Raw genomic sequence first — 27,571 nt, forward strand, 5'->3', positions numbered from 1 at the left:
GACACAGAGTGTTGGACTGGAGGGGCCACTGGCCTGATCCAACAGGGCTTCTCTTATGTTCTTATGTGACACAGAGTGTTGGACTGGAGGGGCCATTGGCCTGATCCAACAGGGCTTCTCTTATGTTCTTATGTGACACAGAGTGTTGGACTGGATGGGCCACTGGCCTGATCCAACAGGGCTTCTCTTATGTTCTTATGTGACACAGAGTGTTGGACTGGAGGGGCCATTGGCCTGATCCAACAGGGCTTCTCTTATGTTCTTATGTGACACAGAGTGTTGGACTGGATGGGCCACTGGCCTGATCCAACAGGGCTTCTCTTATGTTCTTATGTGACACAGAGTGTTGGACTGGAGGGGCCACTGGCCTGATCCAACAGGGCTTCTCTTATGTTCTTATGTGACACACAATGTTGGACTGGATGGGCCACTGGCCTGGTCCAACAGGGCTTCTCTTATGTTCTTATGTGACACAGAGTGTTGGACTGGATGGGCCATTGGCCTGATCCAACAGGGCTTCTCTTATGTGAATCAGAGTGTTGGATTGGATGGGCCAGTGGCCTGATCCAACAGGGCTTCTCTTATGTTCTTATGTGACACAGAGTGTTGGACTGGAGGGGCCACTGGCCTGATCCAACAGGGCTTCTCTTATGTTCTTATGTGACACACAATGTTGGACTGGATGGGCCACTGGCCTGGTCCAACAGGGCTTCTCTCATGTTCTTATGTGACACAGAGTGTTGGACTGGATGGGCCATTGGCCTGATCCAACAGGGCTTCTCTTATGTGAATCAGAGTGTTGGATTGGATGGGCCAGTGGCCTGATCCAACAGGGCTTCTCTTATGTTCTTATGTGACACAGAGTGTTGGACTGGATGGGCCACTGGCCTGGTCCAACAGGGCTTCTCTTATGTTCTTATGTGACACAGAGTGTTGGACTGGAGGGGCCACTGGCCTGATCCAACAGGGCTTCTCTTATGTTCTTATGTGACACACAATGTTGGACTGGATGGGCCACTGGCCTGGTCCAACAGGGCTTCTCTTATGTTCTTATGTGACACAGAGTGTTGGACTGGAGGGGCCACTGGCCTGATCCAACAGGGCTTCTCTTATGTTCTTATGTGACACACAATGTTGGACTGGATGGGCCATTGGCCTGGTCCAACAGGGCTTCTCTTATGTTCTTATGTGACACAGAGTGTTGGACTGGATGGGCCACTGGCCTGATCCAACAGGGCTTCTCTTATGTTCTTATGTGACACACAATGTTGGACTGGATGGGCCACTGGCCTGATCCAACAGGGCTTCTCTTATGTTCTTATGTGACACAGAGTGTTGGACTGGAGGGGCCACTTGCCTGATCCAACAGGGCTTCTCTTATGTTCTTATGTGACACAGAGTGTTGGACTGGAGGGGCCATTGGCCTGATCCAACAGGGCTTCTCTTATGTTCTTATGTGACACAGAGTGTTGGACTGGATGGGCCACTGGCCTGATCCAACAGGGCTTCTCTTATGTTCTTATGTGACACAGAGTGTTGGACTGGAGGGGCCACTGGCCTGATCCAACAGGGCTTCTCTTATGTTCTTATGTGACACAGAGTGTTGGACTGGATGGGCCACTGGCCTGATCCAACAGGGCTTCTCTTATGTTCTTATGTGACACACAATGTTGGACTGGATGGGCCACTGGCCTGTTCCAACAGGGCTTCTCTTATGTTCTTATGTGACACAGAGTGTTGGACTGGAGGGGCCACTGGCCTGATCCAACAGGGCTTCTCTTATGTTCTTATGTGACACAGAGTGTTGGACTGGAGGGGCCATTGGCCTGATCCAACAGGGCTTCTCTTATGTTCTTATGTGACACAGAGTGTTGGACTGGATGGGCCACTGGCCTGATCCAACAGGGCTTCTCTTATGTTCTTATGTGACACAGAGTGTTGGACTGGATGGGCCACTGGCCTGATCCAACATGGCTTCTCTTATGTTCTTATGTGACACAGAGTGTTGGACTGGAGGGGCCATTGGCCTGATCCAACAGGGCTTCTCTTATGTTCTTATGTGACACAGAGTGTTGGACTGGATGGGCCACTGGCCTGGTCCAACAGGGCTTCTCTTATGTTCTTATGTGACACAGAGTGTTGGACTGGATGGGCCATTGGCCTGATCCAACAGGGCTTCTCTTATGTGAATCAGAGTGTTGGATTGGATGGGCCAGTGGCCTGATCCAACAGGGCTTCTCTTATGTTCTTATGTGACACAGAGTGTTGGACTGGAGGGGCCACTGGCCTGATCCAACAGGGCTTCTCTTATGTTCTTATGTGACACACAATGTTGGACTGGATGGGCCACTGGCCTGGTCCAACAGGGCTTCTCTCATGTTCTTATGTGACACAGAGTGTTGGACTGGATGGGCCATTGGCCTGATCCAACAGGGCTTCTCTTATGTGAATCAGAGTGTTGGATTGGATGGGCCAGTGGCCTGATCCAACAGGGCTTCTCTTATGTTCTTATGTGACACAGAGTGTTGGACTGGATGGGCCACTGGCCTGGTCCAACAGGGCTTCTCTTATGTTCTTATGTGACACAGAGTGTTGGACTGGAGGGGCCACTGGCCTGATCCAACAGGGCTTCTCTTATGTTCTTATGTGACACACAATGTTGGACTGGATGGGCCACTGGCCTGGTCCAACAGGGCTTCTCTTATGTTCTTATGTGACACAGAGTGTTGGACTGGAGGGGCCACTGGCCTGATCCAACAGGGCTTCTCTTATGTTCTTATGTGACACACAATGTTGGACTGGATGGGCCATTGGCCTGGTCCAACAGGGCTTCTCTTATGTTCTTATGTGACACAGAGTGTTGGACTGGATGGGCCACTGGCCTGATCCAACAGGGCTTCTCTTATGTTCTTATGTGACACACAATGTTGGACTGGATGGGCCACTGGCCTGATCCAACAGGGCTTCTCTTATGTTCTTATGTGACACAGAGTGTTGGACTGGAGGGGCCACTTGCCTGATCCAACAGGGCTTCTCTTATGTTCTTATGTGACACAGAGTGTTGGACTGGAGGGGCCATTGGCCTGATCCAACAGGGCTTCTCTTATGTTCTTATGTGACACAGAGTGTTGGACTGGATGGGCCACTGGCCTGATCCAACAGGGCTTCTCTTATGTTCTTATGTGACACAGAGTGTTGGACTGGAGGGGCCACTGGCCTGATCCAACAGGGCTTCTCTTATGTTCTTATGTGACACAGTGTGTTGGACTGGATGGGCCACTGGCCTGATCCAACATGGCTCCTCTTATGTTCTTATGTGACACAGAGTGTTGGACTGGAAGGGCCACTGGCCTGATCCAACATGGCTTCTCTTATGTTCTTATGTGACGCAGAGTGTTGGACTGGATGGGCCACTGGCCTGATCCAACATGGCTTCTCTTATGTTCTTATGTGACACAGAGTGTTGGACTGGATGGGCCACTGGCCTGATCCAACAGGGCTTCTCTTATGTTCTTATGTGACACAGAGTGTTGGACTGGAGGGGCCATGGGCCTGATCCAACAGGGCTTCTCTTATGTTCTTATGTGACACAGAGTGTTGGACTGGATGGGCCATTGGCCTGATCCAACATGGCTCCTCTTATGTTCTTACATACATTGCACAACCCATTCGTTCTCGTTCACTCTCTCCTCGGTTCCGCAGCCGGCGCCAGCAGCAGCAGAGCGTTCGTGTTGTTCTTTGCTGGGCTTTCTAAGGACTGCACCAGCCCCTCTTTAGCAGCCGCTGCCTGTTGAGAGACCTCTGGCGTTAAACCAGTTAAAATAAAAACGAGGCTTCTTGAGATAGTTCAAAGACCGACAAGATTTTACTCCCGCGGGCGAAGACGCTCCTTCAGAGGCAGCTGTTTAGTCAATTAGCGCCGCCTGCCTCGCGGAGACCTGCGTCGAAGGAAGCGGGCTCCAGTCCACAGCGTGTGCCGCCATAAAGAGGAAATCCCTCAGGGGCGAGTTCTGAAGCGCTAAATGCAGTGGTGCGATTTGTATCTCCGCCGCGCGCCTCGAGTCCGGCTTCACGAGAGAAAGGCCGCCGCGCAGCGTCTCGAAATAAAGGCCCTTCTACTCCTCTGAAGACCCTTCGGGAAACAGGAAGACGAGGGAAAAACCGTTACAACCCGGCCCGCCCCTTCCGGTAATCCCCCGCCGAGATCTGAAGCGGAGCGCGGCCTCCAACGGAAGTGCTCCCCACGTGATTCGAGGCAAGAGGCGGCCCCTCGTCGCTATCTCGGCCGTAACGCCGCTGACGCCGTCTTCTCGCGTTGCTTGGAGCGGTCTCGGGAGACGTTGCGGGTGGGCGGAGACGCGTCAGGGGAGGGGGCGTGGCCCGCGTGTCAGGTGAGCGGATGGGGCTGTCGTTGGCTGCGCGCGCGTCTCTCTCTCTCTCTCCTGGGTCGGTTTTGGGTCCAGCGGGACCCCGCGGACTCTTTCGAGCTGCGTGAGGCGGGTGAGAAGGCCGTGCTGCGCCCTCAGGGTTCACCTAGCCAAGCATTCCGCTTCCAGTGGAGACCAGGCAGATACGGGTAGAAGGAGCAGCAGAAGGGGATGCGTTGGGGTGGGGTGCCGAGGAATACGGTTTATGAACACGGAGGCCCTATTCAGCTATAGCAGCTCCTCACTGAGAGGTCTGGTCTTCAAGAATCCCTCTGTGGGCTTTTCAGGAAAGGTTTTAGGGTTACTAGAACTCAGGGCTTTTGGGTAGGAAAAGCCCAGCAGAAATTCATTTGCATATTAGGCCACACCTCTGATGCCAAGCCAGCTGGAGTTGCGCTCTGGTGTGTTCCTGCTAAAAAAAAAGAAGCCCTAATAGTACTTTTTTTTAAAATCTGTTTTTGCTGTGTGTGTGTTTTAGAATTACTAGTAGGGTTCTGCGTTTTCTTGTTCTCTGCTTCATGGTAACCCAACAACAGCCCTGCAAGGTAGTTTGGAATGAGACTGAGTGAGTGGTCTATGGTCACTTGACAAGTTTAATGGCAGGACAGTGTCTCTCAGAGCTTAGTAAGGCATTCTGATCATTATGCTATTGCTAATAATAATTTCACTGATAATATATCATTGGGGACATTTCTTTACTGCGCTTTTCATTTTTCCAAGGAGCTCAGGTGGTGTATGTGGATTCCTGCTCCTTCATTTTATTCTCAAAACAACCCTTTGAGGTAGGTTAGACTGACAGAGTGACTGACCTAAGGTCACCCAGTGAGCTGTCATGGCAGAGTGGGGGTTTGAACCAGGGTTTCCCAGATCTTTGTCCAACATTCTAGCTGCTATACAACACAAAATGTACATCAGTGTATATTGTCATCTCTTAGCGTCCAGAATTATTTGGGCGATGATGTAGCTCCAGATGTGAATATGCAAAACGTTGGCTGGTTATTTGTGGTGATCTGAGAAAACTGCCCCCCGGGTCTCTTGTACATTTAAATATTTTATTGGTCTGTTAATTCCTGTTTCTATTATTATTTATATAATTGCTTTTATTAATATTTTAATGAAGATTTTAAAACATGTTTATGGTTGATTCTTTTTTTGCTAACTGCCTTGGGACATGTGATTGAGAGCCAGGTCATAAATTTTTAAAAATAACAAGCCATTTTACAGGTGATCAAATATAAAATAAAAACATGCACCATAAAGAATTTCCATTATACATATGATAAAAATTAATAATAAAAGGAAACTAAATTTTTAAAAACCTGCATAATTAAATCATTTTTAAAGAAAATATCAAATGTAGTTTTAGATAAGTTTTTTTTTTTTAATCTATACTATAATGAAAACTTCCTTGTCAGTTTTCTACCTTTGCTTTACAATCATCATCATTTAACTTCAGTAAGTGTTGAATCTGTTACCAGTAGGGATAGGCACGAACTGGGAAAATTGAGGTTTGTTGGAGGTTCATGATTCAGGGTTTTCATGAACCACGGACTTCCAATGAACTCCATTGGATGAACTAGTTAGTGCTTTATCTGGTTCAGAGTTCACGCCTTCCTGAGTGAGCTCTGAAGGCATTTAAATAAAGACCTATAAAGGTCTTTGGAGCTCAGTCAGGCCAGCCTGACCCAGAGGTGGACTCGAAGGCATTTAAATGCCTTTCAGAGCTCACTTTCAATTGGGTTCCAAAGGTATTTAAATGTCTTTGGTGCCTGCATGAAACCTCTCCAAACCTCACAAACTGCATGGAGGTTTGTGGGAGGCACATTCTCCCAAACCCCCAATTTAGGAACCACAAACCGGCCCAGTTCTTGTTCAAATCAGGGTTCATTTATGGATTTGTTCCCATCCTTAGTTACTAGCCATGACCCTTGTTTCTCAGTATTAAGACTGACAACTTGGTGGCTAATGTCAGAATTGCTGGAGCAATTACAAAGCGATCTGTTCCAAGCCGGTCAGAGCTGGTGACAGCGTGGAGAGCCATGTTCACATCTCCACGCTGTGGAACATAGTTTACCATGCTTTTGAAAATTGGTGCAGAGCACAAAATCATAGAGGCTGATTCATACCCCCCTTCTTCCTTTCAGCAGGAGATGAGCCAGGAAGAAAGCCCCACAGGAGAAGCAGAAAACCAGAGGTACTGCAGTGGGAAGGAAAAGCCTCTGCTGCTTTGGTGGGTGCGAGAATAGAATACAATCCGAGAGAGGTCACTATAATGGATAACACAACAAAAAATACAAGCTAGTGACCAATTTACTGAGAAATATATAGAAACCAGTCCAAATGTCCAAAACATGTACATTCAAGTAGTGTGGTGACAAGCCAATCGATTAAGTACTTGTTTCTTTCCAGTCTTCATCAGATCTGGGACCACTAATAAAAGAAAATATTATACAAAAATATCAGAAGGACATTCAGACACCACCAACCCTCTTCCAGTGGAAAAATATCATACTTGCATATTGATTCAATTATATAGATTCTTTACATAATTTTTAAAAAAGGGGACGCAGAGCGTCTCCAACGGCAATTTCACATCAGCTACAGCTCAGTATGAGGCGTCTTGCGCACCCTAATGGTGCAACTAAAAGGCAAACATCTCATTTACAGCTGCCATTACACAAACCTCTTAAAGGTAAAGTAACATATTTCTAATGCAACATGCTAAAAGACACAAACACCACAAACTATATCCACAGCAGATACAACATACAAAATATTCCATACAAAGAATGTCAAATCACATAATTTATACAAAAATGTGTTATCACACAGCCAAATTATGCACAGCACTCATATTATAAAGAAGACCATTCATAAAAAACATGTCAAATCATTGGTCTTATTCAGTCCATATGGAGAAATGCAATTCAACTGGTGTATCCAGTATGCTTTGGTGGGTACAGCTTCCTTGCTGGGGGAATCTGGCCTTTTGGGCAACAGATGGCCTGGTGAATGCCACAGATGTAGGAATAATGGTAACTTAAAAAAAAAAAACTAAGCTAAAAGGTACAGGAAGAAGCCTACACCCCATCCAGAGTAAAGAATCGTGGGGGATGGTGACTGTGTTGGGATTCTTTCCCCAGTCTTGAAAGTATTATATTTCATTATCTCAGAGTGTCTTGGAAGCCAACAGTCGTCATTTTGTTAGCCATGACCAGAAGCACATGCCAATCGTGAAAAAGCTTTGCTGAGAATTTCCTCCCCCCATTAAAACTGACAGTACATATATGGTAGGCATTACCTTGAGAGAAACTTTGGGATTTTTGTTCCTTTGAAAAGCGTGCCTTAAGTATGCTTTAACTTTCAGACTCTTATATTTCCATAGTTAATGACTGTTGATCGCTGCGGCTTTTCCTGTAAATTCAGTTAATTAATGTATCATATCTCAGTCTTTGTAAAAGCTGCCAGGGGTTAATTATGGTTTTTAAAACTCAGTTTTGCAGGTGATTCAAAGATGGAAGCTGTTAACCCTGGAAAAGAGAGGATTCCTAGAGATCCAGAGACCTGTGACATCCCTTTCTACGTGTCTGAATTTCTGGAAAAGGAGCTTGGAAATGATTATGACTCTTTAAGCAAGCTTGGCAGACTTCTTGAAAAGCTGTCAGAAAATAAACTAAAATTAGAAGAACAGGTGAGTTGAATGGGTTGGTTGGTTTGTTTTCACACATGAAAGAAGAAGTAAAGCATTGTTTACCCAAATGTGCAGGTGTGTAGTGTCTATATGTGATAAGCAGAATGGTATTATTTTTTTAAATTGTAGATTTGGCTTGCATGTGATGAACGGCTGTACCAGAGGCAATATGTTGTAGTAGTTCGGGTGCTGGACTGAGGTGAGAGAATCAGAGTTCAAATCCACCAAGCAGGCTTTAGTAGAGGTCACAGTACACTAGATCGTTCCTTTTCTTTCCTTTTGTACTCTTAGAAGCTCATTGATTCACAAATCTTGAGCAGCAGAAAACAATGATTTCATATATTTTGGTGCAATAGCTGAAAGGACTGAGACAAATTTTGCAATTGCTAGAGTGATCCTAGGATCCTTATCAGTAAGCAAAAAAGCCAGGGTTTCTGGAGTATGGGGGGATGGTTGATTGAATAAATATAGTAATCCCTTGTAATCTCAAAAAAATCTGCATTCTAGCAGAGCATGAAATGATGTATCAATCCTGTTGAGGCCACAAGGGCAGATTCTATCAGTGTATGGTCTGTTCAAAAATCTCCCTTGCAAAATCATTGTAGGTGTAATCAGGGCTTTTTTGTAGCAGGGACTCCTTTGCATATTAGGCTACACCTTCCTAATGTAGCCAATCCTCCAAGCGCTTACAGGGCTCTTTTTACAAGGCCTACTTTAAGCTTTGGAGGATTGGCTACATCAGGGGGTGTAGCCTAATATGTAAAGGAGTTCTTGCTACAAAAAAAGCCCTGGGTGTAATGGTCAGTCTTACAAACAAAAAAGCTCTGCAGTAATGTGGAATGATAAGATAGTACATATAGGGGACACTAGATCATTGCCATACACTCCATCAGCTAATTTATACAACTATGAACGGTTCAACTAAAGCCCTGTTTGTGGTTATTGTAGATCTAGCCACAGCTTTTGATTCCATAGATAAGAGATCGCTTGTGGGGAAAATTAAGAAAGACAAATATGGATAATAGACTACTGTCTCTTGTATGCAAACTGTACTCCAATACCTATGTAAAAATCAAAATAGGCACTTTAGGCTCTCTACCCAGAGGAATTCCAACAGGAAAAGGAGCTAAGCAGTTATGAGATAAGTGTATGAGTCCCTATGCTCTTTAATCTGTATATTAATGACACTGTGGTAAGACTAACTGGCTCAGAATTTATCTCACCCTCAATAGGTGATTGGAAAATCTCAGTACTATTATATGCAGATGACATGGTTTTAATCTCCTTGACCAGGATTGATTTTAAAAGGTTGCTAAAAAGCCTGGGTGACTACTGTACAGAAGAGAAATTAAAGATAAATTATACAAAAGCTAAAGTTTTGTAAGAGGCCAAAAAAGTTCCTCTGGAGTATACAAGCAGTGTAAAACCAATAAATACCTGGGTATAATTTACAGTGAATCCTTGAACTGGAATGCTCATATATCTGTAATTAATGCTCTCAAGACTATTGGAACAATGATGAGATTTTATTACACCAGAGGCGGTCTGGCTTTAAAACGTTTTGTTAGTGAAGTCATCTCCCATTTACTTTATGGTGTCAAAGTATGGGGCTGGCAAGAACAAATACACACCGGACTAGAAACAATTTAAAATCTCTTTATGAGATTTTAGCGTTACCAAAATAGATGTCAGTGGCTCTGATGCAGGCCAAGCTTGGTCTTGCCATTTTACAAATTCTAAAATCATGGAAGAAGAACCAATAAATAAGTACAGGTTCTCTCAGCAACTCTAGTTCTTATTTATGGCAAAATAATGACAAAGCCCCTTCTGTTTTTTTAATTACCCATTATTTCTCAATATACTATCCTTGATGATTTACTTCATTCTTTGGGGATCAATTTGAACCCATGGGAATGGGTATATAAAGAAGATACCATAATTGACAAATCTTTAATCAGTCAGCAGAAATTTATTTATTTATTTCTTTTCATTTATATCCCGCCCTCTCCGCAAGCAGACTCAGGGCGGCTTACAACATTATAAAACAATCCGATAAAACATATAAAACCATAATTTACATATGCCCCATAGTTTGTTGTTGTAGTCAACCATTAAAAAAGACCACTCTAGAGCTTCTTATTTGGTGCACATTACATCATACAATGTAAGAATGGCACTTATATTGCTACATTTTCAGACTGTGCCAACTGAACTGCTTATGGGACGATATCTTAAAATTGTGTTTAATCAACACATCTGTTTGTATGGAGGATCAGTGGAAGATCGTGTTCACTATGTTTTAAAATCTGTCCTGTAATTTTGGATACTGACCGTTTGTATATATATCTTGTATTATAAAGGTACACACAATAAACTATGATTGGCTTTTCTAACATAATTTGAGGAAATTTGACACTTTCTCTTTCTATATATGTATATACACTCACACATATAGGAATTGCTAGTTGCTTAAAGCATCTCATTTTCTTGTCTCCTAGTCACTTCATAAATGTCTTTTATTTTAGCTGTGTCTTATTTAAAGTAGTACATTTATCCTAGAAGCCATTCAATGTAGGATCATTGCCAATTCTATACTAAGTTAAACACTTCTTTGGTCTGTTATGGTGGGTTCAAATACAAGGCTTCATGTTTCTTCTAGGAGACTGTTAAGCAATTTAAATCCATACTCAAGGAAGCAACGCTGAATAGGTGCAAGTTGAACACACCCACAACTTATAATGAGTCAGGTCGTTGGCCTATTATGGTCAGCACTACCTATTCTGACTGGCATTAGTTCTCTAGAGTGGTTGCTGTGAGAGGGAGGAATTCAGCGGGTGAGTGGAGATGAGTTGTTGCCTTGTCAGTTGTTACAGGTTATCTGCTTTTTCATATCTGACCGATACAGGTGCTTACGGTGTCGTCGGAAGTTCCAAAAAGAATTCAGAAGACCTTACAGAATGCAGAAAACTCTAAGGAGTCTCTCAACCAGCTTCTCAAGGATGAAAGATTTTTGCATGATTCAATTAACAATCACCTGTTAATGTCTAAGCCATGGATGGAGAACCTTGGTGTATTAATAAGTCAGATAAAAGAAGTTGAACGACATCTTGCCTATTTAAAGTGGATTTCACAAATAGAGGAATTAAGGTCAATATAACTCCTAATTATTCTTTCCAGGCCTGTTTACACAAGCAGTTTCTACACCTGTTTTCAATGTGTGCTGTTTTCTAGTTAAAGTTACAGTTGAGGAGCACCTTAAGGACTAATGAGATTAAATTCCTGTTCATTTTTGCTATAACAAACTAACACAGTTACTCCTCTGTAGAATTACAGTCTACTAGATAGCTCAGAGTAACAGCAAAATTAGTTGAACTATGACTTGAGCTTGATGAGCAAGTTTGTCAATTTAGATCTTCTTTGAGAACTCTGTCCTTTCTCCCACCTGCAAAATACTTTTTAGTTATCCTTATCATCATAGTATGCCTATAATTCATGTCAGACAAGCATGCTTATCCCATTGAAATTAATGGGCTTAATCTTCTGTTAGCTATCCATTGGCTTGCATTCTGTATTTTTAAGTGTTTGACCGTATCCTCTTCAGGAAAAGGAGAGTGCAGAGTTCTGGTGGGACAGGATGATGTGATTAGTTTCTGTTAGAATCTTGTAGCACTTCTCGATTTCTGTAATGTTTTCTGTAACATCTTGATATGTAACTTTGATTTTACAGTTAGATTTCAGATTTCGAAAAATTATTTTGAATTGATTTTTTCTTGGGTGTCCAAAACTGCTTTGCTCATTAGCCCAGGTCTTTTCTTTTCTTTTCTAGTGACAACATTCAACAGTATCTCATGACCAACAATGTGCCTGCGGCTGCAACTACTTTGGCCTCCATGGCTGAACTGGACATCAAGCTTCAGGAGTCATCTTGTTCCCATCTTGTTACTTTTTTCCGATCTACAGTTCAGTTCTGGCATAAAATCCTGAAAGATAAACTGTCCAGGTAAGGAATTAAAACATAGTTTGCTTATTTTTGCACTGGACAGCTGATTTGTGATAATCTTATATGGTCATTTATTGTAGTGATTTTGAGGAGACTTTAGCTCACCTTCATTGGCCATTTGTTGGTCCAGCACAATCCCAGCCTTTTGGCTTGGCTACATCCCCAGCCAGTGCACAGGAAGCATATGATAACTTGGAGACTCTGTTTTCTCAACTTTTGAAACTACAAACTTCGTATCCTTTAAAAATATGTAATTTTTTTCCTACTGGACATATGCATACATACCAAGGGAATGCAGGATTATCCTGCAAAACTGTTCTGATTCTGAAATTCTAGTGTTCTCAGCTGACCAGGATAAAAAAATGGCCTGACTTGTCCCTTTGCCATCAGCAGGCGAATTTTTTCTCAGCATAAAGATTCACTAGATGTCTGCAAATCAGTCTACTATTGCAGGCATACTGAGGTGCCAGTAAAAAAAGAAACCATTTGGAAACTCTAGATGATATAAATTCATACAAAATTATTGGTGCAAAGAATTTTGTGGAGTAGGTTCCCATTGTTTCTGTACATTATTTTCAGCATCATGAGATTCAGAACAGACACAGAAATAGTGAGTCCAGTGCAATCTTCAGAGATTTTCTTTCTGATCCCAAATTATTATTCTTCCCATACTCGAAACTGTGCATCTTAACTATTTTCTCCTATACAAGTAGAGATATAGGAAAAGATGCTCTAATCCATTCCGGCCTAGTGCAAACAGCAACTAAAGCTTTGGCAGAACATTTTTTTAATACACCTCAGGTACTGATTCAAGGACAGAAGCAAAATGCTCTTTAATACCTTCCTCGGCAGAGCAAATGTCAGCAGTGGCTTTGGCAGAACCAAGGTCAATATTGTCTACTTTGCAGGACTTTCAGCTCATTGAAATCTTGGGTAGAGGTTTTTCTTGTCACTTACTTGCTGATCCTTTTAAATTGGAGTTGTTAGGGACTAAACCTGGGACCTTCTGCATGTAAAGCAGGTGTTCTACCAGTTAGCCCTGGCCTCTCCTACAGAAGAAGATGATGATGATATTGGATTTATATCCTGCCCTCCACTCCGAAGAGTCTCAGAGCGGCTCACAATCTCCTTTCCCTTCCTCCCCCACAACAGACACCCTGTGAGGTGGGTGGGGCTGGAGAGGGCTCTCACAGCAGCTGCCCTTTCAAGGACAACCTCTGCCAGAGCTATGGCTGACCCAAGGCCATTCCAGCAGGTGCAAGTGGAGGAGTGGGGAATCAAACCCGGTTCTCCCAGATAGGAGTCCGCACACTTAACCACTACACCAAACTGGCTCTTACAGGAGAGAATTAAGCCAAAGCTTATGCTGGGGTTGACACTTTTCAGATCTTGCAAAATCTCCCGATGAGGGCAAAGCAGCATAGATTGTAGGAGGTAATGACAGTGTAGCATAAATCGTGTGGATTTTCTCCTTCGGTTATTAATACAAACAATTATAACAGTCTGATACTTTATGGTACTGGCACCCATGAACTGGTATCAGGAATACCTTCACCATTGTAATAAACTGATCAAAATATGTTTGTAAAATTGTTATGCTGTTACTGTTTAGAATTACTATTGTATTATATTAAATATTTCTGTAAAACACAGCAATGGATAGAATGTCTGCATTTAGTAAATAATGTTGACATTTCAAGAAAGCAATTTTATGAACACAAAAATACCTTTTATAAGTGAACACAAGAATTGTGTGTTCTGTATTAAGCCAGTATGTGTATCCTTAAGACATTTTACTTTGACTCTTAAAATCTCAGAGATGAACTGTTAACCAAACCAAAGCAGCTTCCAGAAAAATATACTCTGCCTCACACTCTACCTGTCATCCTGCCTATACAGATTATGCTGGCTCCGCTTCAGAAAAGATTCAAGTATCATTTTTCAGGAAACAGACAAACAAATGTTTTAAGCAAGGTATAGTGGTGTACAACAAGCTTTTAATACAAACATTTTGATACAGGTTGTGACTTGAAAGGTGAAGAAGAGGTGGAACCAGGGAAGGCTACCTTGGTCAGGCATCCTTGGTCTCTTCCTTAAGTTTTCAGCATTTACTTTTGAAAAAAGAAAAACATCTCTAGCATTGTTATTTACGAAGATCTGAGGGGGTTGGCTTTTGCTAGTGGAGGAGCCTCTTGTGGCAGGGGAAGTCACCTTGTACTGGTGAAAAACACCTTCACTGGCAGAACAGATCTGTGGGATCTGTGCATGTGAAGTAGTAAACATGATCCCAGATTATATTCATTTAAAATAATGTTAATGTTAACGTTGTACAACAGCCGAGTTTAGGTTTTTGCAAGTTTGCATTCATATGTTTGGGCCTGCATCCCAGGAGATTTGATTCCTGTTTAGCTGTACCAAGAACAAATTGTGTAAAAGCCAACAGATACACATGTATTTACCTGACCCCTTTTGAGTAAGAATTTCTCTACCAAAGCATACATCCTCCTTTGTTGGAATCTGAAAAACAACCTTGGGGTTTAATGAGGGCTGCTGCCAGAAAGTGTCCAGTGAATCCACTGTAATGCATGTTGGCATAGAAAAGATACATAGAGATCTGGCAAGGGCGATTGTATTCTTGTCCTAGAAAACATAGGCTATTTTCATTTCTTCCTTGAAAGCCTGAATGGTACCTAACACAGATACTTATGTGGATTGGAAACCATGCTAAGTTTCTTGAAGACAGAATCCAGCCAATATTGGATAAAGCAGGTTCTCCAGTGAATGCAAAGGTAAGTATCTCGGTTTTGTTTAATATATTGATATTAGTAAATCCAGTAAATCTGTATCTGCAATTTTAATTAATCTCTATGCCTCTCTTAAGCTGGAATTTTCCCGAGCTTTGGTGATGCTGATCCTGGAGAAGCTGGCTGCTGATATTCCTTGTTTGTTATATGACGACAGTCTCTTCTGCCATCTGGTAGATGAAGTGCTTCTGTTTGAGAGGGAGCTGCACACTGTTCATGGATATCTCAGCAGCTTTCCCAGTTGTATGCACATTTTATCAGAAGAAACCTGTTTTCAAAGATGGATAACTGTGGAAAGAAAGTGTAAGACTTGGCTTGATTTACAAATAATCCCAAACCACTTACTTTTGTGAAGTTCAAACACGTCTCGTAGCTATGAAGTATAAAATTATGCTTGCATTTGGGATAGGAAATCTGAGGGTTTGGTGTGCTTGGGTTTTTTTTGGTGATAGCTGCTGATCATACTTTCCAACAGTCCCGCAGTTCTTTGGGTACTCGGGTTTTTGATGGAAGATGAAACCAAAGGGTTTGCATTAGGAGTGTGAAATGGACACCACTGATCCAATACAATTGCTGCTATTTCCTGTGTTGGATCAGCAATGTACGGTACTGTGAAAGGGTAGTGTTCTGATATTTCCAGAATGAATTTCTAGAACATTAACTCCTGCCATTTAACAAAAATGATAATACTGCTATTCCCAACTTTCTCATAAATAATGTAAACAATAATTTTGTAAATGAACAACCCTAGTGTGCATGTAAGAAAAAATCTTAGTGCAAGCTACAGGTTGGGGCTTATTTGAGGCCTGTTTTATGGCCATTGTATTAAGGTAAGGCACAGTTGAATATTTGTTGTCAAATATATCACTGTACAACCTGCCTCACCGGGAAAGGACTAGGCTACCAGTATCCATTAATTACATTGGTTTGGTGGACTTTCAAATACAGGACATCTGAAACTGTTCTGCTGCAAAATCTGAGAACTTTAGAATGGCTCTTCTGCTGCAAAACTGACTAGCATTTCCTTTCCCTGATAACGGGGGATGGGCACTAACATACTGTATCACCATAGAGCAGACTGGAAATTTCTGTGCTGCGTTTGCTTTCTGCCTGTGTTCTTGTCCTTTGCGGCAATGAAAAGATGAGAAGAAAGGAATGTAGGAAAAGTAATTTGGTATAAAATGTATTATTTGTAATAACGCTCTTCTTACATTCTGCTGTGAACTACATTTCAGAGAGCCAGTTTGGTGTAGTGGTTAAGTGTGTGGACTCTTATCTGGGAGAACCGGGTTTGATTCCCCACTCCTCCACTTGCAGCTGCTGGAATGGCCTTGGGTCAGCCATAGCTCTGGCAGAGGTTCTCCTTGAAAGGGCAGCTGCTGGGAGAGCCCTCTCCAGCCCCACCCACCTCACAGGGTGTTTGTTGTGGGGGAGGAAGGTAAAGGAGATTGTGAGCTGCTCTGAGACTCTTCGGAGTGGAGGGCGGGATATAAATCCAATATCTTCTTCTTCTTCTTCTTATTTCTGTAAGCTGGAGGTCAAATTGAAAGATATTTAGTTAGCTGCTCTGTTCAGATTTGTTTAAAGAATAATTTTTATTTAGCAGTAAACTGTATTTTCCAGTGGCAAGTTCTTAGATGACTTATTGTAAAAAAAATTAACACACAGTAATAGTACAGAGATGATAAAGCAGCTGTATGACAGTAATTGAAGTTTGGGCTTGGTAAAGGAATGTTTATTTAATGTAATCATGATGGTTCATGTTAATTGTCACTAGATGTCAACTTAATTTCTATTATTTGAATTCAGAGTGCTCTATTTGTTCTGCAGTATTTTTCATGTTTACTTTTAAAGACGTAAGATTGGAACTACACTCAGTTTTCCAACGGCAGAATAGAACTTTCCAGCCACCCCCTCCCTCTGATCTCTGTGAAATGCTGCTCTTGGGGGGCAGGGGACATGGAGTAATGACTTGAGGAAGATTTGTGGCAGGAAGGGGGAACCAGTGGAAACTGCTAATTTAGTCTGGACCTAGTTTATAGTTTCCTTTTGAGTAGAAAATTGCCTCTGAATAGCAAGACAACTAAGCAGAAACATAGTTAAGGTCCGTATTGTGTTTGTGTGTCTGACAGTTGCTCTTCAAAAGATGGACTCTATGCTTTCGTCTGAAGGTGCCTGGATATCACAATACAAAGATATCACGGATGTAGATGAAATGAAAGTCCCAGACTGCGCTGAAACTTTTATGACTTTGTTACTGGTCATCACAGGTAAGTATAAAATATCAGGTATTAGGCTTTGGCTCTTCAACAATTCAAGAATGGTAACATGTATAATGAACAAGGAAAACAACGTTTTGTCACTAATTGCAGTTTACCAAAGAATAGTGGGTGTCAGTGGGATGGGGTTTGCATTTGAACAAACAGATGCTGCTTCTATTAATTTTTATGGCTTTTGAACTTTTGTGCATAAGACAATGGTAAGATTTTTATAACCATAGCAGATAGGCATCATTTCATCCTGATTATCAGCATAACATCTGACAATGATTGCAGCAAAAATTTATATTTACAGGAATCCTGAGGAGCCTAAAAACACTGATCAATACTACTCATTTTGTAAAGGGCTTAAGTATAGGACAAACAGCTAGGCAAAGTAACATGAAGCAACCTAACAATGTATGTTAGGCTGATACCATTAATTTATTAAGTCAGTGGTCAATTCTTTGTTGAGCTGTTGTGGTTCAAGAGGATGGTAGAGGAACAGCACAAAAGAACGTACAAGGAAAACCACATGGCTTCCAGTGCTGTCTAGGGGAATAAAATCTGGCTGCTGCATCACAACTGTTAAAACACTCTTGACAGTAGGTAGGCTGTAAAATGAAAAAAAAAATAGTGTATGAAATAGCATGGTACTGGGCAAAGGTATCTCAAAGCTAGATTTTTAAAATTGTTCTGATTAACTGAGCAAGACTAAGGTAAGCTTCTGCTTGGCATGAAAATCTCTGCAAACTATTGGAAATAGCTCCTACATGAGCATATTAAGATATTGTGAATTTTTCCAAATAGACAGATACAAGAACCTTCCTACAGCTGCTAGAAAGCTACAGTTCCTAGAGCTGCAAAAAGATTTGGTGGATGACTTCAGGATACGACTGACTCAAGTTATGAAGGAAGAGAGTAGAGCACCTTTAGCCTTCCGGTACTGTGCAATCCTAAATGCTGTTAACTACGTAGCAACAGTTCTAGCAGATTTGGCTGACAATGTTGTAAGTAATTATTTTACCGAATTATATAGTTGCCAGTTTCCTGGGACTAAATAAAATATCTTAAAGACATTTCACAGTACAAAACTGCTTTCTGTGTCCTCTAGTGAAGTTTAAAAATACTTGTAATTTTGAGCCCTGTGGCGCAGAGTGGTAGTGCTGCAGTCTGAACTCTCTGCTCATGACCTGAGTTCAATCCTGGTGGAAGCTGGGCTCAGATAGCTGGCTCCAGATTGACTCAGCCTTCCATCCTTCTGAGGTCTGTAAAATGAGTACCCAGCTTGCTGGGGGGAAAGCGTAGATGACTGGGGAAGGCAATGGCAAGCCACCTCGTAAAAAGTCTGCCGTGAAATTTGTGAAAGCAACGTCACCCCAGAGTCGGAAACGACTGGTGCTTGCACAGGGGACTATCTTTTTTTTAATAGAGAAGCATAAAACATTAAAAAATGGATTTTTTTTTAAAAAAACAATTGTGTTGCTGTAATTTTAGGGGACCTGGAATAATGTGTACCGCTTTATTTATTTATTTTTTAAAAATACTTGGATGCTTTGGTTTTTTGAAGGGAGTGCATATAGTTGGGTCTTTCTGTCTGTTAGTTCTTCCTGCAGCTTCAGCAGGCTGCCCTAGAAGTCTGTGCAGATGGCAGTGCACTAAGCAAGCTCCAGCTGGGGCAGCTGGCTTCAATGGAGACATCCGTCTTTGATGACATGATTAATCTTCTTGAGCGGCTAAAACATGACATGCTGACTCGGCAAGAAGACCATGTCTTCCGGGGGGTCAAAGATGCTGCCAGGATGTACAAAAAAGAACGGTGAGTTTTTGATGGTGAACTTTTCATTCAGATACACAGACTCAAAGAAGAGAGTGTAGAGTGTGAAAAAATGCTAGTTTTATATGTATCTACTGTTTTAAAAGTTGATCTGAAATTTCCTTTTGATTATTGTTAACTGCCTTGAGGGCTCTAAGAGAATGGAGAGGCAGGATACAAATGTTTAAAATAAATAAAAATACACTCTACTTAATAATGTACCCACATTCTTCTTCCTGGAACATGTTATAAAATAAAACTTTTAAATAAATCTTTGCCTCACAGAAGTAGCATCTGCTATACAGCTGGATGTATTAGATGGAATTGTAAATTGTCCCTTGGTATGCTTTATCCTTTGAAAAGAGTGGCTCGTGGAACTGTTTTGAGATGGGATATGCACAATGTGATGGCATTCTACTTAAAAATGGCTATTTATCATGTCCTGAAAAAAGTCTAGTGTTTTTCAACTTTGCATTTAGTGGATCCATTTACAACATTGTTATTGAGTGGGGGGGAAGACAGGATAATCCTTCCTCTTCTGATCCGTTGTGTGGCTTGGCTTCACTACAATTACCCTTTTTGGAATACTAAACGTTTTATAAAACTGCTTTGGAAAATTGCGTTAATACTTAAATTGAGAGGGTTAAATAGAACGGTGATGCTCCTGTTTTGTGCATTTGTGGTCTAAGTCCTCCCCTGCCTCCAGGTACCCCACCCCCACCCTGCTTAGGTGGAGAGCAGATTTATGTTTGCCCCCAGTTGGCTTTTAGAATGCTTTGCGGGATCTTGGTGACTCGCTGGATCCGCTGACAGAAGATCAGCACAGCTGTCTTTCTGAAGCCATTGGTAAGATTGTCCTCCAGCTTCCTCCTCACTCTTGCTCCAGACTGGCACCACGGTATACCGCAGAGCTTCAGGATATGGTGGGAGCTCAGACAGCTTGAGTGAGTTTGGTGATGGACTCTTGATGAAGCTACGGGAACATCTTATAGGATGCTTATGAGATCCTATGAGATGGCAGTGAAGGCGATAAAGATTTCTGTACGGCCTCCATTGTGGCTGCTGGCTCATGCCTGGCACAGCTATCTTAGGGTAATTAGGTCTTTAACTTCTTCTTTGTAGAATACTCAAAATATTAGGAATTCAGCATTCAGCTGTGAGGCTTTTGTAAGTTTTTTCTGCAGATAAGATCTTGTTACTCTGCCAAGATCTGCCAACAAATTTAGATACAGTATATGGAGGCCCCTTGGCAGTCTTCAGGTCCAGGATTGGACCAATTCAGCTGACTCTCCCTGGACGATGTTGACAGGGTCCTGGGTGCTGTGAAGCCTGCCGCTTGCCTCATGGACCCTTCCCCGTCAGAGCTGGTCAAGACCAGTGGTGACAGAATGAGGGGTTATAAACCTATCCTTGGGTACAGGAGTCTTCCCAGGGAGTTTGAAGGAGGCAGAGGTACAGCTGCTCTTAAAGAAAACATCGCTAGATCCTTCTGATCAAGTCAGCTACTGCCCAGTGTTGAACCTTTTGTTCCTGGGTATGGTAGTTGGAAGAGCAACAGCTGAAAAGCTCCAGACTTTTCTGGATGACACGTTAGTCCTGGATCCATTCCAGTCCAACTTCTGCCCCAGCCAGCACCGCTTGCATTCACAGATGATCCTTGCAGACACTTGGATTGAGGTGGGTTAGTCCTGCTATTCCTACTTGACTGGGTAGCGGAAAAGCAAGTGGCTACACAGTGCAGAACCCAAACAACTGTGTATCAAAAATAACTATAAATAATGTACAAAAAATGGTGGTTCTATATATCAATGTCTATTAACAATCAGCGATACCACAAAACACAGTAGAAAATAATTTCATTCATTAGGGAGAGTCCCACTGCAGAAACAAAGGAATCCAGTCCAAGCTCATATGTAAAAGTTCATACAAAGCATTCAGTCTTATGGAAATTCTTCAACATTTTCTGTATGGAATCCAATCTCATGAAGAGATAAGATTCCAAAGGCAAAAGTTCTCCTTTACACGTCAGTCGACACAGGATCACGTTTCGCATAAAAATGCTTTTGCTTTTGCTTTTCTGAAATGCTTTTGCTGTTCTGAAATATTCTCAACTTGACATCAAGCAAAGATACTTAGGACATTTCCATCAGGCACAAGCTCTGATTGTTAATAGGCATTGATACAGAGAGCCATGGTTTTTTGAACATTATTTATTGTTATTTTTGATACACAGTTTGGGTTTTTTCTACTTAACTTGATGGCAGCATTTGACACAGCCAGTCATGATCTGTTGACCCAGCCCTTGCTGATGTGGGAATACAAGGGACAACCCTGTAGTGGATTGTCTCTTTCCTCCAAGGTCGGGGACAGAAGGTGGCGCTAGGGAGAGAACTTCACCCATGATAGTTGCTGTTACTTCAAGGGGCTATTCTCTCCCCAGTGTTATTCAACATCTGTATGTGCTCCCTTGCCAACCAGGTTTCACCCCTGAAAATCTGGCCGATGGTCTGGAGGCTTTGGTTGGAAGGCTGAAACAGCTGGCTGAATTCAGTGAAGACGGTGGTCCTGTGGCTTAATCAGGGAGTTTTGGGTCTGAGGTCTCAACTTCTGAATGTTGACAAAGTGCCTTTAACATCAGCGCTAATGGTGAAGAGTTTGGGTGTGATTCTGGATGCCTCCCTTTCAGTGGAGGGCCAAATCACAAATCTTGCCAGACTGGCATTTTGTGCATCAGGCAACTAGCCCCTTTCCCATCCTTCCTTGATATAGCTATAGTGATCCATGCAACAGTCACCTCCAGACTGGACTACTGTAACTTACTCTACACAGGGCTACCCTTGAGACTGACCTGAAAACCTCAGCTGGTCCAGAATGTGGTGGTGCAAGTTCTCACTAGAATTCCAGCTAAAGCCCACATTCAGCTGGTGTTCCACCAGCTGCACTGGCTCCAGATTGAATATCGGATCAAGTTCAAGGTTTTTGCTGGGGAAATAAGGAGTGCAGGAGACTTTTAATGGACTCCCATCCCCACTGTATTCATTGAGTAGATAGAGAAACTGGCTTCCCAACTGCATTGAGAGAGAGTTGTTTCAAAACACCTCTTATTTATTTGACTTAAAACCCAAATGTGTAAAACCCTTTAAAACATATAAGAATCTGGTATGTAGTATACAAAGCTAATCCAATTAACTGAATACCTAATTAGAGTGCTCTGTAATTTTATAAAGGCTGTATCCTGGTTGCCTGCCAAGATCCACAATGCAAGGTGGTTGGCATACAACCCTGATCAAGACTAAAGTCAGACATTAAGTACCTTTTTACATCCATAGGAGCTAATGTAACAGTCAAGTCTGTTGCTAAGCATCTGATTTATACCTAACATACACGACAAATCTCAGCCTTTTCTGTTTCTGGGCTCAGGAAAGTCAGGGAAAGCCAGATTGACAGAGTGAAGGTTGACTCAGAGTCAAGGAAGCTAGTTTCAGATACCCTATCTGTTTGGAATTTGATTGTATGTAAATATTCCAAAAGGCAAAAGTTGTGTAAGGCAAAAATCATGTGCAGTGTTATCTGTACGAGGAAGGTCTCATCACCAGAAGCATCCTAAAGCCTCCTGGGGAACAGAACCAAAGATTCCACTATAGAAGCTAATTACTATAGAAACTGAAATAGCATAGGCTTAGCAGAGGACAGGCTCGATCCAGGCCCTAATTCTGCAACAGTTTTAACCTTTAAAGCCCTACAAGGTCTGGGACCTTGCATACCTTTGGGACCGCCTCTCCTGGTATACCCTTACAAGAGCATTACGCTCACAGAACAAAGGCCTAGTGATGGTTCCTGAGCCAAGAAATGTTTTATTAGCCTTGACCAGAGTCAGGAGCTTCTCTGCCCTGGTTCTTGCATGGTGGAATGCTCCTCCAGCTGAGACTTGGGCCCTGCAAGATCTGTCACTTCTGCAGGATCTGCAAAACAGAGCTGTTGTGCCATGCCTATGGCCACGACTTCTGACAGAGAAGAACTCTCTAATTGGCTCTCCTTTTGCCCCCTTTTTCTGGCCTCTTTATCTGGTGTGAAAAATTGTATGTATTGTAATTTAAAGTGGTGCAAGAAATAACTTTTACAGATCTTGTAGTCTCAATGAGGGTCTGCTCTTTGAGATGTTTTCACTGGAATACAATGGGTCTTACTGAAGGCAGAGGTCCTTGGCCTGGGTTGCGGTGGTCCGGTGGCCTGGGTTGCGGTGGCCTTTGCGCACTGTCAAAGGCCGGTAGGGGAATTTCCCCTCCCGGCCTTTGACAGTGCGCCACTAACAACGGCACACAAGGTCAGAAGCTTGGGGGTACTACTGGAGCCTGCCTTGACAATGGAGGCCCAGATAGCAGCCACTGCTAAATCCGCATTCCTTCATCTTAGGCGGGCAAGGCAGTTGGTCCCTTTCCTAGAGCACGGTGACCTGGCAACAGTGATCCATGCAACGGTCACCTCGAGACTGGACTACTGTAATGCCCTCTACATGGGGCTGCCCCTGTGCCGAACCCGGAAGTTGCAGCTAGTGCAGAACGCTGCGGCCCAGCTGTTATTAGGGCTTCCCATGCGGGAGTACATTCAGCCGGGACTGCGGGAACTGCACTGGCTGCCAATAGTATATCGGGTTCATTACAAGGTGCTGGTTATCACCTTTAAAGCCCTATATGGCCTAGGACCTATCTACCTTAGGGACCGTCTCTCCCCACATGTTCCCCAGAGAGTACTTGGATCTGGATCACAAAATCTGCTAGTAATCCCCGGGCCGGCCCGACTGAAATCGACCAGAGATAGGGCCTTTTCAATCACAGCCCCCTGCTGGTGGAACAAGTTACCGGATGAAGTGAGGGCCTTGCGGAACCTTGGGCAGTTCCGCAAGGCCTGCAAGAATGTCCTCTTCCGGTTAGCATACAACTGACTGGCATTTAAGAACTTCGGAGGAACACCGAATTAATATACTGTCTCTGTTTCTGCTGTCTTAATTGCTTTAACTACTGTAAATTATTGAATATGTATTTTAATAATTATTAATGTTATTGTTCTATGTTTATATGTTGTAAGCCGCCCTGAGCCGCCTCAGTGGGGAGGGCGGGATATAAATCCAATAAATAAAATTAGTTGGCTGCCACTGAACTTCTCATGATTTCTTTCACGTCTGTTGGGGCAACAGGATCAAAATCAAAATGGGTAAACTTCAAGTTAGTGAAAGTGGCTCCTGAGGTGTTTTGCAATGATGTTTGTTTCTTTTAGGTGGCTCTCTTTACCGTCCCAGACAGAACAGGCAGTGATGTCTTTGTCAAGCAGTGCATGTCCTCTGCTACTGACTTTGAGAGACTGGCTGCTGCAGCTAGAACAACAGCTTTGTTACCCACTGTTCAAAGTCTTCTGGCAAATGCTTGCAGAGAAAGTGGATTTATTCATCTATCAGGAAGTAAGTATATGAGGCATACCAGTATATGAAGTAGGGTTGCCAATCCCCAGGTGGGGGCAGGGGATCCCCAGGTTTGGAGGCCCTCCCCCCGCTTCAGGGTCGTCAGAAAGCGGGGGGAGGGGAGGGAAATGTCTGCTGGGAACTCTGTTATTCCCTATGGAGATTTATTCCCATAGAAAATCATGGAGAATTGATCCACAGGTATCTGGGGCTCTGGGGGGCTGTCTTTTGGGGTAGAGGCACCAAATTTTCAGTATAGCATCTAGTGCCTCTCCCCAAAATACCCCCCAAGTTTCAAAAAGATTGGACCAGGGGGTCCAATTCTATAAGCCCCAAAGGAAGGTGCCCCTATCCTTCATTATTTCCTACGGAAGGAAGGCATTGAAAAGGTGTGCCATCCCTTTAAATGTGAGGGCCAGAACTCCCTTTGGAGTTCAATTATGCTTGTCACAGCCTTGATCTTGGCTCCACCCCTAATGTCTCCTGGCTCCACCCCCAAAGTCCCCAGATATTTCTTGAATTGGACTTGGCAACCCTGATAAGAAGCGCATGACTAATGATGTACTAAACAGTGATTTTAAAAGGTGCAATGTGTGTTTATGTACTAGATAATTTTGGCCAATCACTTCAATGAAGGAGGAGCAGCGCAACTCCAATTTGACATGACTAGGAATCTTTTCCCTTTGTTTTCACATTACTGCAAGCGGCCAGAAAACTATTTCAAACAGTAAGTATGCAAGTTCTGGCTCATTTCAGATGTGGTCATTCTTGCTCAGAAGGCCCCAACAGTGTGGGGGCCAGGCTGCCTGAAGACAGGTGCCTCGTGTTCCATCGAGCCTGCCAGTTACGATCCTTCTCACAAGCCCTGATCTCTGTTGCAGCGTTGAAGCTTGTGGAAAACCAGAGACAGCATTTTAGTGGCAGCACCTTGCCTGTGGAAAGGTTTCTTTGCTGAAACTCTCCTGCTACTTAGAGGACTCTCTTCCGGCAGCCAGGCCAAAACATTGCTTTTTACACAGGCCTTTAATTATGGTTTTGACCTTCAAAATTGTTTTTAAAATATGCTTCTGGCTTAAGGACTTGTATGTATCATGTAGGCTGCTAAATGTTTTATGCTTTGGGTTTTTTTTATTAGCTGGGTTTTTAAAGGTTGTTTTTATAGTAGCTGCCTTGAGAAGGTCTCTCTGAACAGGTAACATATAAGCATTTTAAATAAATAATTTGACAGCTTTGACCTTTTTTTCCTCTGACATGATCTAAAGGTATCTCTTCCTGGCTTTTTTTGTTCCTGACTTTTCCTCTTAAAAAGGGACATCTCAAATCTAAGCAGTACATTAGTTTTCTGTATCTCAGTTTTTCCCCGCTAGAGACCCTTTATCGCTTCCTTAATGGTACACTATTACCATATGGAAAAGTTCAGGAAACACTTTTGAGGGTTGACAACATAAAATTACACTTCTTGCGAAATAAAAGTTGATAGTTGAGTAACAGTGAACATGGTTACCTCCTTTCCTCCAGTTTTCACAAACTGGTTAGACATGCTACAGTTTAGTTTTATGGGATAAAGAGAGCTGTTAGTGGGTTGCTTGTAGAAGCAGTTTGGCATGGGAACCTGCTGTTCAGTTATAGAAGTGGGATTACTATTTGAAGACACAAGTCCCCAAATCTCTTTCAGGTGAGTGAATGGATACATTTCGTTAGATCCTAGCCATTGCTTCTTCCATAAAATCAAGCCACAAACTTGAAATCACAATTATCCTATTTTTCCCTGCAGTATAAAGGAGGCCTGCATTGTATTGAACTTAAATGTTGGCTCAGCCTTGCTTCTGAAAGACGTGTTACAGTCAGCTGGTGAAAACAGATCAGGAGTCCTGAATTCGAATCAGCCTACTGCAGCGGCAGCATTAAATGAACTTGGAATCTATAAATTAGCTCCGCAGGATGTTGAGATTCTTCTTAATTTGAGAACGAACTGGCCTAATACTGGGAAATAAGCAAAAACAACAGCACACAGAGATAGTAATGACTATTGCATTCTATGAAGCATAACCATTTTATAATTAATATATTTGTAAAAAGTAGCTGTAACTTTTTCAATATAACAATCGCCTATTTCCATTTTAAATTTGCTTATGGTTAAAGAGTGGGTGAACTCCAGCTGCCCAATGAAAACTTTTAACTACCTCCAGGTAGCATTCATAGGCCAAGATGCTCTATCATGCTAGGTAGCATGACAGAATCCATTTTCTCAAGTTGAAGTTTCTCTGCACATTAGAAGACAAGGCGGCAGAGCTCCTTAAAATGATCCTATGGATGTGAATGTTAGATGTTTGAGATGTCATTATATGTATGAAGTTGAATTACACTCTATTTCTGGCTGTTTTGCTACTCACTGCTCTGATTCCTACTGTATTATCTCCTCAGCTTTCCGCTTCCAAAAGGCTTTATGCTTTTGCATAAACTGAGCCAGCCACCGTAGCAGCCACGCGTGTTTGCAGTAAATTGCAAAGAAACAGCAGGGGCACTGTAGTTGCTAGCCATTCTCCTCATGAAAAAAGAAACCTGACTAGATACAGGTCCGTTAATCTTAAACAGCTTTGTATTGAAGAGCAGAAGTGCTCTGTTTTCCTGCAATAATATCGGTGGTGTTAACTTTACAAATGCATAAAGAAATGTATGAGTAACAACTTTACATTCCGTGTAATTGACTGGTTGATTATTATGGTAAGACAGTTGTACTTGTGTGATTTTGTAGTAATTCTGGAGTATAAAACATGGAAAGATAGAATCCTTGTTTAGCATATGGAACAGATATGGAGTGGTGAGGTTAATAAGCAAGTAACAAATGACGACCCTGATCTGGCTGGCCCCCTCTCAGAAGATTTGAGGAGATAAACAGAGCTTGCCCTGCTCAGTCTTTGGCAGGCAATGGCAAACCGCCTCTGAATGACTCTTGCCTTGAAAGCCAGCTGCAACTAGACAGCAAAACCAAATGTGGATCACTGAGCATGCGTGATGGGGAAGACTTAAAAACAAACAAACTTTGGCTCCCTTTGAAATGAAAGGGAATTACAAACAGGTTCATTTTAGTTGGATTATACCCAGGGATTATGGCAATTA

At 42.6% G+C, this 27,571-nt stretch overlaps 1 protein-coding gene across 4 annotated transcripts; it reads left to right on the top strand.

The window, feature by feature from the left end:
* The first annotated feature begins 4,353 nt into the window (after positions 1–4,353).
* On the top strand, positions 4,354–26,455 carry RINT1 (RAD50 interactor 1). Of its 4 annotated transcripts, none has more exons than XM_060244717.1 (16): positions 4,354–4,391; positions 5,148–5,209; positions 6,575–6,657; positions 7,923–8,118; positions 11,024–11,265; positions 11,945–12,118; positions 12,199–12,351; positions 13,936–14,092; positions 14,797–14,907; positions 15,000–15,225; positions 17,055–17,192; positions 17,991–18,190; positions 18,785–18,999; positions 24,271–24,451; positions 25,060–25,178; positions 26,226–26,455. In XM_060244717.1, the coding sequence occupies exons 3-16, from the start codon at positions 6,578–6,580 to the stop codon at positions 26,443–26,445; spliced, it is 2,412 nt and encodes an 803-aa protein (XP_060100700.1). In that variant the 5' UTR covers positions 4,354–4,391; positions 5,148–5,209; positions 6,575–6,577; the 3' UTR covers positions 26,446–26,455. The 4 variants fall into 4 exon arrangements, with proteins under 4 accessions (XP_060100700.1, XP_060100699.1, XP_060100698.1 ...); XM_060244716.1 differs by lacking the exon at positions 4,354–4,391 and adding an exon at positions 4,407–4,576; XM_060244715.1 differs by lacking the exon at positions 4,354–4,391 and adding an exon at positions 4,414–4,500.
* Positions 26,456–27,571: the final 1,116 nt, after the last annotated feature.

The sequence above is a fragment of the Heteronotia binoei genome, chromosome 8 (genome assembly GCF_032191835.1).
Source record: "Heteronotia binoei isolate CCM8104 ecotype False Entrance Well chromosome 8, APGP_CSIRO_Hbin_v1, whole genome shotgun sequence".
Lineage (NCBI taxonomy): Eukaryota > Metazoa > Chordata > Lepidosauria > Squamata > Gekkonidae > Heteronotia > Heteronotia binoei.

What these genes read in the sequence shown, in the direction of transcription:
- RINT1 (XM_060244717.1), top strand. Translation starts at nt 6,578, where the DNA reads ATGAGCCAGGAAGAAAGCCCCACAGGAGAAGCAGAAAACCAGAGGTAC. An exon ending in GATAACTGTGGAAAGAAAGT is followed by an intron (nt 15,226 to 17,054) that starts GTAAGACTTGGC and finishes TGTGTCTGACAG; the next exon opens with TTGCTCTTCAAAAGATGGAC. An exon ending in CCAGAAAACTATTTCAAACA is followed by an intron (nt 25,179 to 26,225) that starts GTAAGTATGCAA and finishes TTTTCCCTGCAG; the next exon opens with TATAAAGGAGGCCTGCATTG.